The sequence below is a fragment of the Aplosporella prunicola genome (assembly GCF_010093885.1).
Source record: "Aplosporella prunicola CBS 121167 unplaced genomic scaffold K452scaffold_12, whole genome shotgun sequence".
In the NCBI taxonomy this organism is placed as follows: domain Eukaryota; kingdom Fungi; phylum Ascomycota; class Dothideomycetes; order Botryosphaeriales; family Aplosporellaceae; genus Aplosporella; species Aplosporella prunicola.
In genome coordinates, this window is record NW_022983540.1 from 241,446 (window position 1) to 258,726 (window position 17,281).

Below are 17,281 nucleotides of genomic sequence, written 5' to 3' on the forward strand. Positions count from 1 at the left end.
CGGTACGGCAGGCGCGGCAGGCGCGGTTGGCGCGACCCGCCGCTTCCCGACTCTTCGCGGCCCCAGCGTGCACGCCTCATCGAGCCACTCCTCCTTGCGCTCCGCCTCCTCTGGCGTCGAGGGGCCGAGGTGGTCGTAGAAGCTCGGGACGTGGTGGGGGGAGCGCAGCGGTGTCGTCAGTGGGGAAGACGAGACGGGGCGAGGGAGGCCTGGCTGTAGGTGGAGGTAGAGTTGGGGGCGGGGGCGTGGGAGTGTGGTGGTGACTTGGGGAGTGATGGCGGTGGTTTGGGGAGTAATCGTGGTGGTTGTTGTTGTTGTGGTATCTGTTGTTGAGGGTTGGTGTAGTTGCTGTGGCCCTTGCTCTTGCCCTTGCTCTTGCTCTGCTCGTGTAGACGCAGGCGCCAATGCCGGTGCCAGTGCCGGTGCCGTTGCGGGAGCAGTCGTACCGCTAGCCGCCAGAGGATGCTGCTGTTGTTGTTGCTGCAGCCCTTCAGCCAGAGTCGACACAGCGGCAGGCACAGCCGCAGGCGCCGGGACGGATGAAGACGAAAACGCAGACGCAGACACAGGCGACGCAGACACCTCCTCGACACCTCCCCTCCGCGCGAACGGGTTCCCGCGCCTCATTGCCCCAGCCCTCGCACGCTCAACAACCGAAGCGCGATGCGTCAAGTCATGGAGAGGGCTTGGCTCCTTATCCGGCATCACCGCGGCCTGTAGCGTGATTTTCTTCTCTTCTTTTGCCGTCTCAAATGCACCCTTGCTCTTTTCTCCTGCCTTGTCCACAGCGACTGCGGTATTGTTGTCGTTGTTGCTGTTGTTGTTACTGTTGCTGTTGCTGCCGCCATTGCCATCTCCTCTCTTACTCGCACTCCCACACGCACTCGTACCCTCCTGCACCACCAACGCGCCCAGAGATCGCCTCCCCAGACCAATACCCTGCCCCAGACCCAAGGCCCTTGAGTGCTCCCCACCAGCACCAGTACCAACAGCAGAGGAAGAACCACCACCAACAGAACCACAACCAGCAGAACCACCACCAACAGAGCCAGCAGGACCAGCATCCCCCGCCCTCTCCCCAATATCATCAAACGACCTCACCCGCGCCGCCAAAGTCCCAGCACCAGGGCGCGAGCCCCTACGCTCCGACCTCGTAGACACAGATGCAGCCGCCTCCCCCGCCTCCCCCGCGCCATCGATCCACTGCCGTCCAGCCAGCCAAGGACGAACAGCTTGCCAAGGGGGATGAGCTTGCCAATGGTGGTGGTGGTGGTGGTCACCGTGGCCGTGATGGCTGTGGCAGACACCGTTCTGCAACCCCCCGTTCTGTAACCCAGGACATCGTCGCCCGCAAGACTTCTTCCCGCCAACGCCGGGCCTAGGGCCACGATGGTCGGCCAAGAGCGCCAGGACCTGTCGAAGATGGTGCAGGCGACGGCGCAGCTTCGCGCTGTCTTTGCGCAGGTTGCGGGCGAGGATTTTGCAGGTGGTTATTTCGGGGGTGGGGGAGCGGTGGGGTTGTTGTTGTTGAAGTTGTTGAAGTTGTTGACGTTGTTGTCGACGCTCTTGTTGACGTTGTTGAAGCTGTTGTTCTTGACGCTCTTGATGAAGTTGCTGCTGGCGCTGGCGTTGCCGCTCTTGTTTGCGCTCAACCTGGCGCTCTTTTTGACGCTGACGCCGTGCTTGCGTCAGAGGTGTTCCTGGAGCATTGGCGGCCACGGCCGTGGACGCGGCGCGTGGTTGCCGCTGGTGCTGCATGTTGAGTGAAGTGTGTGAGTGAGTGTGAACGCGCGTGTGGATAGAAAACGAGAGGTTGTGTGGTTCGTGAAGTGTGGTAGTTTAATGGTGAACAGTTGGGAAAGTGGGTGGATGTGAAGACGTAGGTAGACAGTGCGTAGGTGAGTAGTAGCAGTGGGAGTAGTAGCTAAGGATAGCGTCGTGGTGATCAACGAGGTTTAGAGTCAGCGGCCCCAGCCCGGTCGTTAGCGACGTTGACGGACTCAGGCAGGCCGTAGGTTCTGCGTGAAGAATGACGGGGCGTATATAGGAAGCAAAAAGTACGATACGACGTGGCATGGAAGAAGAGAGGGAGTGTGAGCGAGCGACAGACGGACAGACGACGGAAGGACAATTCAGTGTTGGCATTGCGATTGCGCTTGCTTCAAGACGTGAATTGGGAGAAGGCGCGATTGATGCGACAATGACGACGCCCTGCTCCTGCTATACACAGCTACGCTCCACAACATCTATGTAACGCTACGCTTATTTCAAAGCAGCCTGGAGGCTCTCAAGAACCTGGTTTACGCGCACAAGCAGTTAGCTTCTCTCTCCATTTCTCACACAACAACAGCACCACCCGCGACTCACCTCAAGCTCGATCTTAGCCTCAGCAATGTCCTGCTCGGAGCCGGAGCCCGACGCGACCTTCTGCGCCTCGGCGATCTGGCTGCGGACGGCGTCGGCGGAGAAGTCCTCGAGAGGGAAGCCCTCGACGGCGTTTATGCTGAGGGCGTTGTCGGGCTGGACGACGGCGAAGCCGCCCGACAGGAAGTACTGCTTGCTGCCCTGCTCCTCGATGACCTCGACGAGGCCGGGCTTCAGCTGCTCGATGCTGGGGATGTGGTTGGCCAGGACACCCATGTCGCCCGTCTCAGCGGGAATGTTGACCTGGACGCTGCGCGGAGGAGCCCACTGTCAGTATCGGTGTTTCTCTTCCCGCAAACAAGTCCTGCTTCTCCTGGAGTGTCGGGGGGCCACAATGTCGAGGGGCAGGTTCATCGACGGGTTCGCGGCGCTGCAATTGGAGCGCTGGAAGGAAGGGAATGGCTGCCGGCGGACGGACGGGATACGTACACTTCGGAGGACTTGTAGATGGACTATGGCAGCAACACGGTCAGCTCGCACGCACGTCGTCGGACCCAGGTGCTCAGCGCGCATTGGCTGGCGCCCGCGGGCGGATGGGCACATACCTGGTGCGGCAGAGCCAGGGACAGCTTGAGCTTGTCCGAGGCAGCCTCAGCGTAGCCGCGGCGCTGGGCGATGAAAGGCGCGCGGAAAGCGGCGGGGCGGGCGGCCCTGAGGGCGGTTCTGGCGACGCGGAGGGAGCTCATGCTGACGGTGGGGAGCAGCTTGCGTTGACAATGGCGGTTGTGATGGCTGTAGATGCGCGAGCGGGCGGCAGAGTAGCGTTGATTGAGGTTCTTCGGATCCCAAAAAGCTTGGCGGGTCCTGTCACGTGGGCGCTGGATGGCTACCTGGAGCACTGCTATCCTTCCATACTTTCATGCATAGCAGAGCCTCAAAAAAGCAAGCTTACCTCCATCCGTCCAAAATCTATATTTTCCCCCTCCACTCCCAATGCCAATAACTAGCACCAACCACCCAAGCAACGCACCATCACTCCGGCACCCAGACATCCATCCATACACCAAAGCATTCAACCCACAAACACTCACAAGCCACAGCATAGCATTACACCCTACCTGCACACAGTCCAACTAAATAAACAAACTAAATAAATCAAACCAGCACTAACCCTACCCAATCCATCTAACCTCTCCCACTCAAAGCCTAAACATAACCAACCAAACAAACGCATATCAAAACAAAGAGTAAAGCACTACCTATCTATCTAGCATAGAGTAAATAAACCACTAAACCACACATACACGCATACACGCACACCAGCCGCACTTACAATCCCACCTACCCTATCCCATCAAACCACCCGACCAAACAATCAACCAATTAACCAAATAATCAACCAATTAACCAACTAACCAACCAAACCAACCAAGCAATCAACACACCCATCCCACCACCCACCATCAAACCACCACCAAACCATCTCAAAGCCAACATCAACGTCAGTATCAAAGTGAATCAACATCACAAACATCAATCAGCAGCAGCAACAAAAGCAACATCCGTTCGTCCGCACCACCCACCCTACCCCCACCCAACTACACCTACAACAACAGTAACAGCCCATTACAACCGACAGACAGACAAACAGGCAACGCTGCACTTTCATCGCTCTTAGCAACAACTACAACAACAGCAACTACTACAAGCTAACGGTAGAGATAGGTACGAATAGGCGTAGGTAGGTAGCAGTAGCAGTAGCAGGAAGTAATAGGTAGGTAGTAGCCCAGCGAGCGAGAGCGAGAAGGGAGAGAGAGAACGAGAGAGAAAGAGAGACAACGCATAAAAACGCACGCAGCCCGCTTTGCAGAAAACTTGTTGTTTGAATAGAATGTACCAGTCAGTCCCGTTCTTCTTTCAGCAACAACTCTCCCAAGCCGCTCCCATCGCCTCGCCCCCCGCCCCCACCATCACCACTACCACCACTACCAACCATGACCACGACGCCCCACCATCCCCCGCTCTGCTCCAATCCGCCTCACATCTTTCCCCCCCCCCCTCTCTCCCCTAAACCCCTATTTCTCTCCCCTTTTCGCTCCATCTCTCCCACCCTTTCGTCTTACCTCCCTTACCCTTCCAAGAGCGCGTTCCGGCGAGCGTGTATGTGTTTGTGTGTTTGTGTCTGTGTGGTTGTGTCGAGAGACAGGCAGGAGAAAAAGAAGGTGCACAAAAAACAGTGAATAAAAGGAAAGAGGAAAGGAGGAAACAACAAGCAAGAAAAGGAAAAAAAAAAAAAGAAAAAAAAAAAAAAAATCGAGAAAAAACAAGGGAAGGGGCGCCGCATAAACCGTTTGTCGTGCTGCTGATACTCGGCCAAACAAAAAGAGGCGTTTCGTTAGACCGCGCGAATGCCTAGTCTGCCGAAAATCGATGTGGCCGCCTAGGGGGTGGGGTTGCGGTTGGTGACGGTTAAGGTGGTTGCGAGCTGCTGGGGGAGAAGGCCCGTCGACATGATTATTCTCCCCGTTTCCGATTTCTTTGCCGTTACGGACTCCAAACATAGCAAGATTGCTCTTCAAACGGATGGATGCAGGCCTATTCGGTCGTCGACGAGGGGGCGTGTGATCATGGCGGGACAGACTGCTTTATCTCCGGCCGAACCTGCTGCACGGAATGTATCGGTAAATGGCTCATTGAGTAGTTCATGGTTTAGGACTTTGCTTTTGGGCGAGGAATGATGGGTCTGTTTGAGCCCAGGTTGCTGACGTACTTTTGCTTCTTCTCGGCGGGTTTCAGGATCTGCGAGGGGGGGACGCGAGGTTAGCCGGGTACAATTGCACTACTGAAGCGCTTTCCCTTACCTGGAACGAGCAGAGCAGACTTTCGTCGACGCTCATCATGGCACCAGCGTTGTCAAACTCGCCGCAGTAGTTGGGAGCGCTGAAGAGCGTGACCAACTGCCGCTTGGAGAAGAACTCGTAGCCGTCTTCGACGACCTGGTGAGCGCGACAGATGAGGTCCATGTCATGCTTCTGCAAGAATCGCGAGACGACGTCGGGGCCAAATGTGAATGAGACACCTCTGTCGTTCTCGCTCCAGCCAGTGATGTCCTTGTCAGGATCGGACCACAGCAGGTCGCAGAGAAGGCCGCAGTCGGGAATCTAATTGGGTCAGCAAATCTGACATGCATCCGTTTCCCGCACGACGTCCGCCAAGATGCGAATGGGGGGCGGCGGACAAGCAACTTACGTCGGTCGGTCTCATGACGCGGCGAATCTGCTCCATAGAGTTCAGATCCGGGCTCAGGCCACCGTGCATGGTGAAGATCTTCTCATCAATGATTGCGGCAATCGGCAGGCAATTGAAGCAGTCAGTGAAGGTCTTCCACAGCTTGATGTTGTACCGCCTCTTGCACTCATCGTAGAAGCCGTAGATTCGGTTGATCGAGGCGCACTCGTGGTTGCCGCGAAGGATGAAGAAGTTCTCGGGGTACTTGATCTTGTAGGCGAGAAGCAAGCAGATGGTCTCGAGGGACTGCTTGCCTCTGTCCACGTAATCGCCAAGGAAGAGGTAGTTGGCTTCGGGAGGAAAGCCGCCGTACTCGAACAGACGCAGGAGGTCGTAGTATTGGCCGTGAATATCGCCGCAAATCTAGATGCCGCGTCAGCCCCACCATTTGATGCACACCCCGGTCTTTTCCTTGAAGACAACGGGTTCTCCGCGGGCACAGCCCACTTACCTTTATGGGTGCCTCGAGCTCCAGTAGAATGGGCTGGGAGATGAAAATCTCACGGGCCTTGGTGCACAGGTACCGGATCTCCGTCTCGAGGAGCTGAACCTGCTTTCCAGGCCTGCTGCCCCGCACTTCCAGAAGTCTATCTATGATAGAGTCGAGATCCACCTCTTGTTCCGCCATGTTTGGCTATCGGCTATCGACAACGGCGCAATGAAAGGAGGGGCGGAAGAGGAGGGAAAGAGAGGGATGGGTCGGCTGGCGCTCAACGATAGTCGGGACGCGCCTGGTCGGAGATGAAAGGTGTTGAAAGCCTAGTCTTTGTGGACAAACGGATCAGCGATGTTGTTGTGCGACTGGCGCAAATTACGTGTCTAAAGTGAGGAGAAGAAGGGTGGAGAGCGCGGGCGAATCTGTGACTCGCGAAAAAATTGAAGAAAAAAAAACTCACCGACGGCCCTGGGAAACCCCGACTCCAGCAAACACAAGCGGTGCTTTGGAGGTGGTTTAGAACAGAGCAGGAGACGGTATGCGTGTAATGGCTACGAGCCCCTCAGAAAGTCGCCCTGTGGCGATGGCGGAATCACGCGACTTCGCACGGGTACCAGAGGGCTGCGTGCAATCCGCGTCGGCTGGGGAAAAGCGTGCGGCGGCGGGGAAAGGCTCTGCAACGGCTGGTTGTTGCGCTGTCAGCGTTCAGCAGAGGCTGTTGTCGTAGGTCGTGGCTCGGTCGAACGAGTCGTATTTCACCGCCAAGCAGGGTCGCGGCTGCAGCAGGGCAGGGCAGGTCGCACAGGAGAGACGGCGGCAGGCAGAGCAGAGGAGCTTGAGCGTGCGGGGCCGAGAGGCAGATAGAGAGACTTCGCAGCACGTTGGGCGGCAGCGGGTGGAGTTGGCGGGTGGTGTTGGGGTGTCGGGCGTGGAGGACGTGAAGTTTGTCGGTTTCAAAGTGAGCCTTCTCTCGTTTAGGAACGGGCAGGAATGCACGGGCGGCGGACGGCAAATTGCTGATCGGCCCTGCGAGAGGAATGCGTTTGGGGCACAAGAGACAAGCAGAGGATGCAAAGGCAGTGGTGCGAGGTGTCGACGAGGAGAGGAGCGGCCAAAATCGTCGCAAGCCCATCCCACGTCGCCCAACGCGGTCTAGGGCCACGGGTGACTAAGGCCAGCCTGCACGTAGCAGAAGCAAATCACTCAGGCAATCTTCATCTGTCAACCTTAACGAGGGGCGACCACGCCTGCCCGCGCGTCCAGCTTGCAGCCTTTGGAGCGCCCGCGAAAAAAAAAGCCCCCTAAACAAAGCATCACCACTAACCGCGAAACGGCCGAATGGTTGCGAGGGCGTCGCTGCCGCTTCCGGAGGGCGCTGCGCCGCGCGAGCCTTTGGTGGCCTCTGCCCGCCGAGTCAACCGCCGCGTAGGTTTACGAAGTACGAGTTGGCTCTAACTGCTCCCACAGGACCGCTCACACTTTTCTCACATCCCTAAATCCCTTGAGCCTGCCACCCCGTCACGTGTTGATTGATCGATCGCAGATCCGTCTGAGGAGGGTAGCCACGATCGCCGTCCAATAAAGTGGGTTCAATGTGGCCGAGCGTGCGAGAAAAGAACCTTGTCCATTGCATTTTTTTGGGTTTCCTGGCGTCTTCCGCGCGTCGCTCGACTATGCATCAAAAAGACCGCCGTGCCCGTTTCCCTCTATACGCCGTTCCGTGACCCCATCCAAACATCCAAGGGGAAGATGAGACAGAATAAAGAAAAAGAGAAAAAAATGGAGACCAAACTATGAGCAACAGCAGACCATCCATCCCATAGTGTACAAGGATGAGCGATAAAATAAAAGAGAGCGAGCAACTCCTCCCAAACGCAGGCCCGTCAAGGCTCGCCATGCAGATGCGGGCAAAAACAAGCTCGAACGACTGAAAATGGATATCTGTGAGGAAAAAGCCCAGGAAAAAGACACCCGAAGAGGAAATCCTGAAAACGCCTGCCCGCCCAATATGCTACAAATTAGGGCCGTAGTCATAAGCCCTTACTACTACTGAACGCAGAGAATAATCATGATTCTCATCAAAATGGAACTCGTGAACGAGATGCAAGAAGTCCTGTGAATGCTGAGAAACGAGAGAAGCAGCGCGGCATTTAGCCGAGCGTTCTTCCGCCAGAGACGATGCCCTGACTCGGCGTCCTGGATGAGGCCACCGTGGGCCGCAACGCGGGGCTCATGTGGTCCTCATACGACGGGGTCGAATGGTGGCTATCCCAAGTTTCATCACTGAGGGCGCTGAGCCAACCGTTGCCAAAGTCGTTACGTAGAGCCTCAATTTTCTTCCGGTAAAGGACGCCATTGACAGTCGCTTCGTCGGTGCCAATGGTGGTGAAATCGAGTTCAGCGCCCAGCGGCGGAGAGGTGATGGTGGTATCAATGTGAGGGAGCTTTTGCTGCTCCAAGGTCTGCGAAGAGGGCCCCGAGGGCTTGCGGACAGGTGCAGCCTCAGGGCTGCTGCCGCCGTAGGTGCTGTCAGCAGCCGCCACAGGTTTGGCGGGCTGCGGGGTTGGCATCATCGCCGAATCTGTGCGCTGATGCGTCGACCCATCGGTCTGTGACGACAACTCCACAATTCTCCGCTTCGGACCCTTGCGCTTCTTGATCGAGCCGACAACACGTGTCTCGGTTCGGGCGGGTGCATCGTACTCGGCCTTGATTTCGTCACCTGTAGTCGGTGGTTGGACAGGCTGAGGGCCTGCTTCAGCGAAGACGTCTTCAATTGGCTGAGGCTTGATGACTGGGACGTTGGCCGCCTCTGGTACTCGATCCACAAGTTGCTTTCGTTCACTGTAGCCGGGCCCGGTGGAATCAATCAATATATCTTCAGTGTAGCCCGGAGTGCTACGGAAGAGGTTGAAGATGGTGACACGGTAGTTCGAGTGCGTCTTGCAAAAGGGGTTTTTGTGGACATAGATCTCTTGCATTTCGGGCACGCCGGTGAGGCGAGCCATCTCCGTTGGGTCGATGAGCTTGTTTTCCCTCAGATCCAGGCGCTCGAGAGAGAGCAGACGTTCAATTCCCTTCAGCGAGATGAGGCGGTTGGCACGCAAGTTGAGTGTTGTGATAGCTGGCAGTGGGTTGCGCACGATGGAGTGCAGCGACTCGATCATGCAGTTGGCCAGGTTGAGGGCTCTCAGAGAGGTGAGTGTTGCCAGGCTGTCAGGGATCTCGGCGAACAGGTTGCAGGAGAGGTCCAGGGACTGGAGAGTAGTAGCAAGCGGCGCAAGGCTAGCAGCCGACACCGCGGTCAGTCCGTTGTCAGCCAAACTCAAATGTCTCAAGAACCGCCACTTTGAGGACGGAAGAGCACCAAGGGCAAGAAGGTTGGAGGAGCTTCCCCTCGGGGTGTTGGAGCGGACACTGGAGCCCGAGCTGCCAGAAGACCGCCTCAAGTTGGGCGCGCTGTTCCTGGCGTGTGCATAAGACGAGCCATGCCGGGAGCTGGCAGGCCTGGAGGGGGAGTTGCTCCTGCGCCTTGCGCGCGAGGCCTTGGAGCTGGCCGAGTTCTGGCGGGCCATGGCGATGCTCTGGGGGCTCCCGATCGAAGAACGTCTGTCATACATGGGCGGTGAGGGAGGAGACATGGCAACCCTGGACAGCTCGGGGTGCTTAGAACTAGGGCTGTGAGATCCAGGGACTGGGAGCACAGAATACGGCGACGTCTTAGCAGATCTCCTGCGCCGGCGGTCGGCATCATCCAATACAATGTTTATCAGCAGGTCAGTAGGGTCTTCCACACCGCCCCTCTTGATAGTGAGGCTGCGGAGCTGTTCAGCCAGGCGATCCCAGCCGTAAAACTGGCGGAAATCGACGTCAATGATCTCAAGCGCACTCAAGTTCTTGAACACGAAGAGGGGAACTGCAGTGTCGAAGGGGAACTCCTCATACCCAGCAATCAGCCGCGCCTTGTGGTCTGGGGCCAACCTCAGGCAAGGAATCTTAGTGAAGGCGGAGTAGAGATACTTCAGGTCCTCCTTGATGGCAGCCTTCTGCTTCTCCGTTTTGGCGGAGGAGTTGGAGGAGAGGCCAATGCTTGACCACAGAGAGGACATGCCGGTCATGACACTGCGCATGCTGGTGACGGAGTGTATGGAGTCCCGATCCGACATGCCCGTCTTCTTTCGCTGGGCTTGACTAAGGAAAGACACATAGTTGGTAGGAGAGGCATCCGAGTGTATGTTCTCGAGGCGCACGTTCATAGGCCCGACGGGTATGCCGAGTTCTTCGAAACGAGAGAGCAGGTAGAAGAGGTGGTGAGGAGTCAGGGTGAGCTTTGCCGGCTTGACATTCTGGGAGGCGAAGTTGAGGTATGGTAGGGACAGCGCGGCGGCGAAGGTCGAGGCCGACGAGGAGGAGTTTGTCGTCGGGGAAGCCGGGCTGGTGGCAGAGCCAGGCACATTTTTGGGAGCTTGCCGCTTGAGCTGCAGAGCGTTTGCGAGTGCTTTTTCGTGAGTGCGAACGAAGTATGCAAGGTTCTGAAGGCGGCGGAGCGGTTAGCAAGGTGCGCGGCGCGTGTCGTGTTTGTGGATTTTGGACGTACTTTTATGAAAGTGTTCCCATCCTCAGAGTCCATTTCGTAGGCTTGAGGAAGCCCGTGTGGAGGTGTTACGGCCTCAGTCGAGGCGGCGGCGGTGGATGCGGTGGTATGTAGGGACGGGGAAAACGGTCGGACAGGCAGCAGGAGTGTTTAGGCAGGCGCGAAGGGAGCTCGTGAGCCTCTTGGGACTGAGACACGGGCGAAGCTGTGGGAGAGAACGGGGTCAGCGGTCAGGGTCATGGCGGGAGGGTAAGCGAAGAAAAGCAAGCATTCGAGGCGAAATTGCACCTGCGTCGGCCGGGGGGCCGTTCTTGGAGATCTCCTGATAGTACGTACTTGGGGGTTACTGGAAGGGTAAAGGTAGGAAGCGGGTCGAAGAGAATTGGGGTGGCTGCCAATCACAGGTGCAGCGCGGTAGATTGCGAGAACAGGGTGTTGGTTGTCGGGCGTTGGCTTGGAGATATGGTGTCTGGACCAGGTGCGCACGGGTGTAGGCACGGGAAAAAGCTTCACAGAAGGCATGAAGAGCACGGGAACAGACCGTCTATATGGTACGACGGCGCCAGATTGCGACTTCAGGGTCAGGCCGGGCGTGCTGATAGCCCGCGACGATCGCCGCCCAATCACGCCTGCTGCTACAGCATGCGGGGTCGCAGCAGCTGAGACAGCGACGCATCTGATCGCTCACGTCGCACGCCGCCCGCTCGCCTTGGCTGCTTGGACCCTGAGAGAGCCCTTGTCCGCCAGCCCGCCACGGCTCCCGTCGCGGCCATGCGTCTGACCGGACAAGAGTCTGTTCCAACTTCACACGAGAGAGAGGCAGAAGAGAGAGCAGACAGGCCAAGGCAGGGCGATAGCTGGCTGGTGCTGCGGCTAACGCGGGCGCGCGCATCGTGGGCTGACGGTTTGCCCTCCCCACACTCCCATAGGTGGTCCCGGATTAGCTGCACGCTGCGTTATGACATCCCTTCGTGCCTTTCCATCCAGATGCTCTTCTTGTTCCTTTTTTCCCCCCACCCGGGCGGTGAGCCTTCGGTGCATGCTCGTTCGCCTTCGAGACGCCTACTTCGAGTCCGCGAGTGCGGCTCTCGCGACCGCTCGGCCAGTCGGCGGTCAGTCCTTCTGCCAACTCAGCCCATGTCCTGTGGAGAAACGCTCGTCGTCCCCTTGCCGCAGCCTAATCTTGCACTTGCAGAGCCCAACCAGGGACTCCCGGTCAGCAAAGCGGCGACAGCACGATCCCTCTGCCGGCATTCGTTGATCCGTCCCTGCCCATCACGACGAGCTCGGTCATAAGGTCACGGCGTCGCATGACTCGCCTATCAGCAAACTCTGAGGGCCGCCCAGCATCGTCGATGTTGTGGGTGGGCGCCACTATTCGCGTTGGCGCTTGATTGAATACTCCTACTTCCTACACCAAGCCTCCCCGGACTTGCCTTGCTAGCCTTGCTTCCAGCTCCATCCGGCGTCCTCGCCAACCCCACGAGTCGTAATTGAGCCAACTGACTGGACATACAGCTGGCAGCCTCGGCCCGATGCTCGTCAACCTCCCACCCAACCACCGCACTGAAATACGGCTTCGCTCCCTTCCTGCCCTTGTCGACACAGGCGCTACTCGCGGAGCATTATTTTGCGCAGAAAAAAAAAAAAAGTACTCAGCTCAGCTCTGGCAGAGGCCGTTGCGGCCGCGTGGCGGTGTGCTTCCCATCGCATGCCGTCCAAACAAAATACTTGAGGCGCGCGCTTATCACGACCTACGCCGCGACCTGAACTCATCCAGGGCCCACACCTTTTTTGGAGTCGGCTCGACCCGAACTGATCCCCACAAATGGTCTTATGGCCGAGGACAGAAAGGTCACAAGCTTGAGAGAGCTAAATTCCAAACGGTCAAGCTCTGTTTGATATGACGTCTCTACCCCTCCATGGTTTCGAAAGAAATCCAACCACCAGAAATGCCCCGCACGCGCGTCCGACGCGACCTGGCATAGCCACACAGAACAGCACACGGCGAGAATCGTGAGGCGAGATCGAATCCACTTTATGGCCGATTATCGCCTGCAAGCTGTTCAGCTACACCGTAATCGGACGCCGTCCACTCAAGTCCGAAACCTTCAGGGATTCGTGGCGGTGAGGGGCACGAGGACAATCGGCGGGTCTTTCTTCATCAACCCATGAACTTCCAAGGCCTCAATGGTCTCCGCCGCGAGAGAATGAATTATCTCATGATCGAAGACCACGGTTCCGCGCTGCCGGGTCGCCAGCGGAATTAGAAAAAAACCTGCCTTCTTTTGACGTCAATCATTCGGTCGGCTGAAACGACGGGAGCCAGTGACCATTGGCAACTGCAGGGTCAACCGCCCTACAAGGCGATTCCTTAACCCCAGCCGCAGAACGCGAAGAGAAGCGCTAATTCCATGGCTTGCTGTAGGATGATACCTAGCCGCGAAACCCTTCGGTTCCTCGCCATCTTCCGGATCGGCTCTCAATAGACGTAAACCCGATCCCCGCCACCCCTCCGAACGCGCCGGTTCAGCAGCCCGTAGTAAAGACGCAATCCAAGGCCCCCGACAGCCACAAACAAGAGTAATCCTGCATTCGCCCAATGGCCAGTAGGGTAACCCTTGCTCTTCTCGCCAGCCTTGTAGATCCAAACGCCCGCGATTTGGCCGGGCGCGCCGAAGGAGATGTTCAGCGCGATAGCGAGGCCAGTCGCCGCGGTGTTGAACATGTTGGAAGACAGCCAACCTAGCAGCGGCGGGATACACGAGAAAGCGCCAGCACTGGCAACGATAAGGCATCCATAGCGGTGCAAGTAAGCGTCTGGAGGAAGAACCGCTGAGGCGAGGAACCCGGCTGCGCCTATGGTTGCGAAGCAGGCCGAATGAAAAGCGCGTCTGCCGAAAAGGTAAGCTATATTTCTTAGTGGCTTCGGATGCTGCACCTACGCATTGAAGTGGTCTGCACTCCATGCCACCGCGACTGTCACTACGTATGCGACAGCGTATGGTGGCACCGTCATCAAGTTGGCCTGCAGTCCCTCGTATCCCAGGCCCGCTGTAATGCTTGGAGTGAACAGACTCAAACTACTGAACGGCGTGCTTATTCCGAAGTATACGGCATAATGCACGTACAATCGCCAATCCGTCAGCGTTTCTTTCGCATCCTTCCACTTCAGATTGCCCTCATGTTCCGTGGAGCTGTCGAGCTGCAGCCGGTCAGCGGCCAATTGCTTCTCCGCTTCCGAGAGCCATGATGCCGTCTGGGGATAATCAGGCAAGGTGAAGAGGATGAGAACAGAGCACAGACAGCTAGGCACGCCTTCCAGAATGAAGAGCCAGCGCCACGCTGAGAGCCCGTTGGCGCCATTCATGTGGCCGACGCCATAGGCGATGGCGCCACCAAAGGCACCGGCCAGCGTCGCGCTGGCAAGCATGACGCCAATGCGCACGCTCCTCTCGTCGGGACGGTACCAAAACGTAAAAAAGTAGACCAGGCCGGGGAAAAGGCCGGCCTCAAAGATGCCCTGGAACGGCGACGGTCAGCTACACGAGGGTGGCGCGCATATCAAACACGGGAAGTGCGGGACCTACGAGCAGGAAGCGGACCGCTGTTACGGTGGCATAGTTGTGCGCGCCGCCCAGACCAATGGTGACGGCACCCCAGGAGAACATCAGGAAGGCGATCCACCTCGACGGAGACACCTTCTTGAGGAAGTAGTTGGACGGAACTTCGAACACGCTGTGGCACGTCAGCGATCAACAAACATCCCACGCGGGCTCAACGCTCGACGCGATGACTGACGCGTAGGCGATCAGGAACGCCATCAGTGCGATGGTGTACTGATGGTCGGTCATGCGGGTCTCGGAGAGCAGATCGTCGCCCTCGGCTGCGTTGAGCACCTTTGCATTGCCGATGTTGCTCCGGTCCAAGTAGCAGAGCAGGTAGATGAAGCTGGTGAGGGGCACGATGCGGACATCCTGCCGCCAGAGCAGCGCCTTGGAGGCGGCGGCATCGTAGTCAGGGCCGCGGCGCAGGCGGAGCTGCTCGGCGTCGTAGGCGTCGCCGTCGCCGTCGCCGTTCTGCAGGGTCTTTTTTTCAGCATTAAGCAAGCCACGCGCGCGGGCGGCTCTTAACGCTTTGCGCTTGTTTACACTTGACGGACGCCGCACGCCGGCCAACGCAGCTGGGTATGACGTACCTGGTTCTGGAGATCGGCCTCGATCTTGACGACCTCGGACTTTTCCACGTCGTCGGTGGCGGCGGGCATCACTTGTGGCATGGCTGCTTGTGCTGCTGCTTGCGTCCTGCAGAGAAGAGAAGTCGGAAGGAGACGTGCAGCGGGACGGGCGGGAGAGATGAGACAGCCAGACAGGACATGGCGCGGCGTCGGGGCGACTGTGCGGCGCGCCCTTTTGAAATTCAAAGCCGCATCCCCCCCTCCCTCGCCAGGGCGGCCGAGGTTCCGTTATCGCGGAGGATTGATGGCGCGAGCGCGCCCTCTCATTCGCTGGAGACAAGGGTGCGCGTTCGTTGCGCCTCGCTTCCCCGCGCGGAGATGGCGAGCGTGGGGTGCGTGCGACAGGCGCCAGGGTGCACACACCCCGCACTGCCATGCTGGTCCATTAAGTCATATCGCCTATGGACATGCTCAGATCTACTCCTACAGCGACCGGACAGAAGACTTTCCAAAGCCATAACGAAATACGAACAAAGACTATACAAGAAGTAGGAGTACGCCAATCCCACTGCAAAATGCTTGTTCAGGCTACACTTGAAGCTGCGGATGTGGTGAGCTGCAGGAGGACTCGACCTACCGCGCCTGGGCCAGCTTGCGGCCGTCATAGATCGTTATTGCCGGGCGAGCTACCTACCTACATGGCACCAATGATGATGGTGCGACGGCGAAGGGGCGAGCACGGCGTTCGTTCCTGGCCTTAATGAGCAGGAGTGGGCGCGCTCCCGCGCTTCCCCCCGCCGCTCGTTTCACGCGCGCAAGCTCGTCGTTTCGGGCCCGCCAGGCCGCTCCTTCGCTCGCGTCACCCCGCGTTTCGAAGTGCCAGCAGTGCCAGCCAGCCTGGCCGGCAGTTGGGAGAGCCTGGCCTTCTTACAGTAGGCAGGCCCTCACCCTCGCCCTCGCCCACCCTCATGCTCCGACGAGCGCTGCTCACGCTGCTGCTGCTGCTGCTGCTGCTGCTGCTGCCGATCACTGCATATCCGCGCCCAGCGGACCACGCACGCACGCTCGCTCGCTCGCAAGCTACAGATCGCATCTCACGCCCCATGTCGTGCACGGCATGCAGCACGACGCTAAGCGCCAAGGCCGGCCAGCAGCCCTCATGCCAGTCAATGGGTCGAGGTGCGTGCATGCATGCGTGCTGCGGTGCGACGACACCTGCCGCTTGCGACTGCTGCGCGTAGGGCGCCTGGGCGGGTCGGCGGGTTGCGTGTGCCAAGCGTTGCGTGCGCTACGGCGGCGGTGGTGGTGTTGGTGTTGGACTGGTTGTGAGGTGAGGGTAGCCAGGTATCGTGCTGCCTTGCACGGAGCTGGTTGTGCGAGTGGGGGCTTGTGGCGGGTGGGGGCTTGTGGCGGGTGGGGTTGCGGTGATGTAGGTGTGGGTGTGGGTGATGTGTGCTGGGTGCTGGGTGCTGGTGGTGGGTAGGGCGGTGTGCGTGGTGTTGTGAGGGTAGGTAGGTGAGTGAATGAGTAGACGGGATGGGTGGGTGGGTGTGGGGGTTGGGGGTAGGAGGTAGGTGGTGTGCGTATAGGTAGGTTGACTAGGTAGTAGGCAAGTACCTGGGCATGAGGTAAGTGGGTGGTCTTTTAGGCGTTTCTATCCAGGAGCACACCTAGCGAGCAGCGCCCTCGATGACGACTGCCAATTCCATCGCCACAGAAGCAGCAGACGGTGGCAAGCAAGCAAGCAAGTAGGTAAGCCCATCCATCAATCAATCCCACACCCGTTCTTCAACTCCACCCCCCCCCCCCCCCCCCCCCCCCCCCCCCCCCCCCCCCCTATCTCCCCCACCACGCACTTCCCCTCCTCCTTTCTCCTTTCTCTTCTCTCCTTTCCCCTTTCCCCCCCTCTCTCTCTCCCTATCTCCCCATCGTCACACACACAAGCGCAAGCACACCCCCACGCCTCCATCTGCACACCCGCTCTGTACGCCCTCACTCTTCCCCGCTCCCACACCCGCGCCTTCTTAACGCGCGTGTGCACGCCTCCGTCCGAACGGGCTAGGGCGGTGCGTTGTGGTGGGGTGGGTGAGGGGGAGGCTGCTGCTGGGCTTTGCGTGGGGTAAAGGTAAGGATTTCTTATTTGTCGGCTCGTACGCTTTGCTTTGCTTTGCTTTGCTTTGCTTTGGAGCTAGGTTTTGGTTTTATTTCGAGACATGCTTTCTTTTGCTCGTGGAGAAGAAACCTACCCTACCCTAGAACCTGGGGGGAAGAGATGGATGCCACGTCATTGTGCTTCTGGTTCTGCTTGCTTGCTTGCTTGTTTTGTCTGTGTGCTTTTTCGTCTGTTGGCTTTGTGTTTTGCACGAGAATGAGGAATAAGTCGGGCGGGTATACGCAGCTGCCCGCATGGGAGAGCACCCGT

At 58.2% G+C, this 17,281-nt stretch overlaps 6 protein-coding genes across 6 annotated transcripts; 1 reads left to right on the forward strand and 5 right to left on the reverse strand.

The window, feature by feature from the left end:
* Positions 1–2,028: 2,028 nt before the first annotated feature.
* On the reverse strand, positions 2,029–3,160 carry K452DRAFT_270697 (uncharacterized protein). Its single transcript, XM_033539001.1, has 4 exons — positions 2,970–3,160; positions 2,854–2,876; positions 2,368–2,674; positions 2,029–2,295 (listed from the first exon to the last, which is right to left on the reverse strand). Exons 1-4 carry the CDS (start codon positions 3,108–3,110, stop codon positions 2,263–2,265), a joined length of 504 nt encoding a protein of 167 aa, XP_033397714.1. The 5' UTR covers positions 3,111–3,160; the 3' UTR covers positions 2,029–2,262.
* A 1,913-nt stretch (positions 3,161–5,073) lies between these two features.
* On the reverse strand, positions 5,074–6,280 carry K452DRAFT_227441 (uncharacterized protein; the record flags this gene model as incomplete). Its single annotated transcript, XM_033536898.1, has 4 exons — positions 5,074–5,163; positions 5,226–5,525; positions 5,614–6,015; positions 6,104–6,280. The coding sequence occupies 4 exons, from the start codon at positions 6,278–6,280 to the stop codon at positions 5,074–5,076; spliced, it is 969 nt and encodes a 322-aa protein (XP_033397715.1).
* Positions 6,281–6,480: 200 nt separating this feature from the next.
* K452DRAFT_24634 (uncharacterized protein) lies at positions 6,481–7,493 on the reverse strand. The gene has a single exon (XM_033538013.1). The coding sequence runs from the start codon at positions 7,218–7,220 to the stop codon at positions 6,681–6,683; it is 540 nt and encodes a 179-aa protein (XP_033397716.1). The 5' UTR covers positions 7,221–7,493; the 3' UTR covers positions 6,481–6,680.
* Positions 7,494–8,238: 745 nt separating this feature from the next.
* K452DRAFT_326569 (uncharacterized protein) lies at positions 8,239–10,718 on the reverse strand (the record flags this gene model as incomplete). The annotated part of the gene is made up of 2 exons (XM_033544852.1): positions 8,239–10,620; positions 10,686–10,718. The coding sequence occupies 2 exons, from the start codon at positions 10,716–10,718 to the stop codon at positions 8,239–8,241; spliced, it is 2,415 nt and encodes an 804-aa protein (XP_033397717.1).
* Positions 10,719–13,164: 2,446 nt separating this feature from the next.
* Positions 13,165–14,961, reverse strand: K452DRAFT_326570 (uncharacterized protein; the record flags this gene model as incomplete). The annotated part of the gene is made up of 5 exons (XM_033544853.1): positions 13,165–13,576; positions 13,628–14,205; positions 14,273–14,420; positions 14,484–14,722; positions 14,881–14,961. 5 exons carry the CDS (start codon positions 14,959–14,961, stop codon positions 13,165–13,167), a joined length of 1,458 nt encoding a protein of 485 aa, XP_033397718.1.
* Positions 14,962–15,290: 329 nt separating this feature from the next.
* Positions 15,291–16,483, forward strand: K452DRAFT_24639 (uncharacterized protein). Its single transcript, XM_033538017.1, has one exon. The coding sequence runs from the start codon at positions 15,620–15,622 to the stop codon at positions 16,340–16,342; it is 723 nt and encodes a 240-aa protein (XP_033397719.1). The 5' UTR covers positions 15,291–15,619; the 3' UTR covers positions 16,343–16,483.
* Positions 16,484–17,281: the final 798 nt, after the last annotated feature.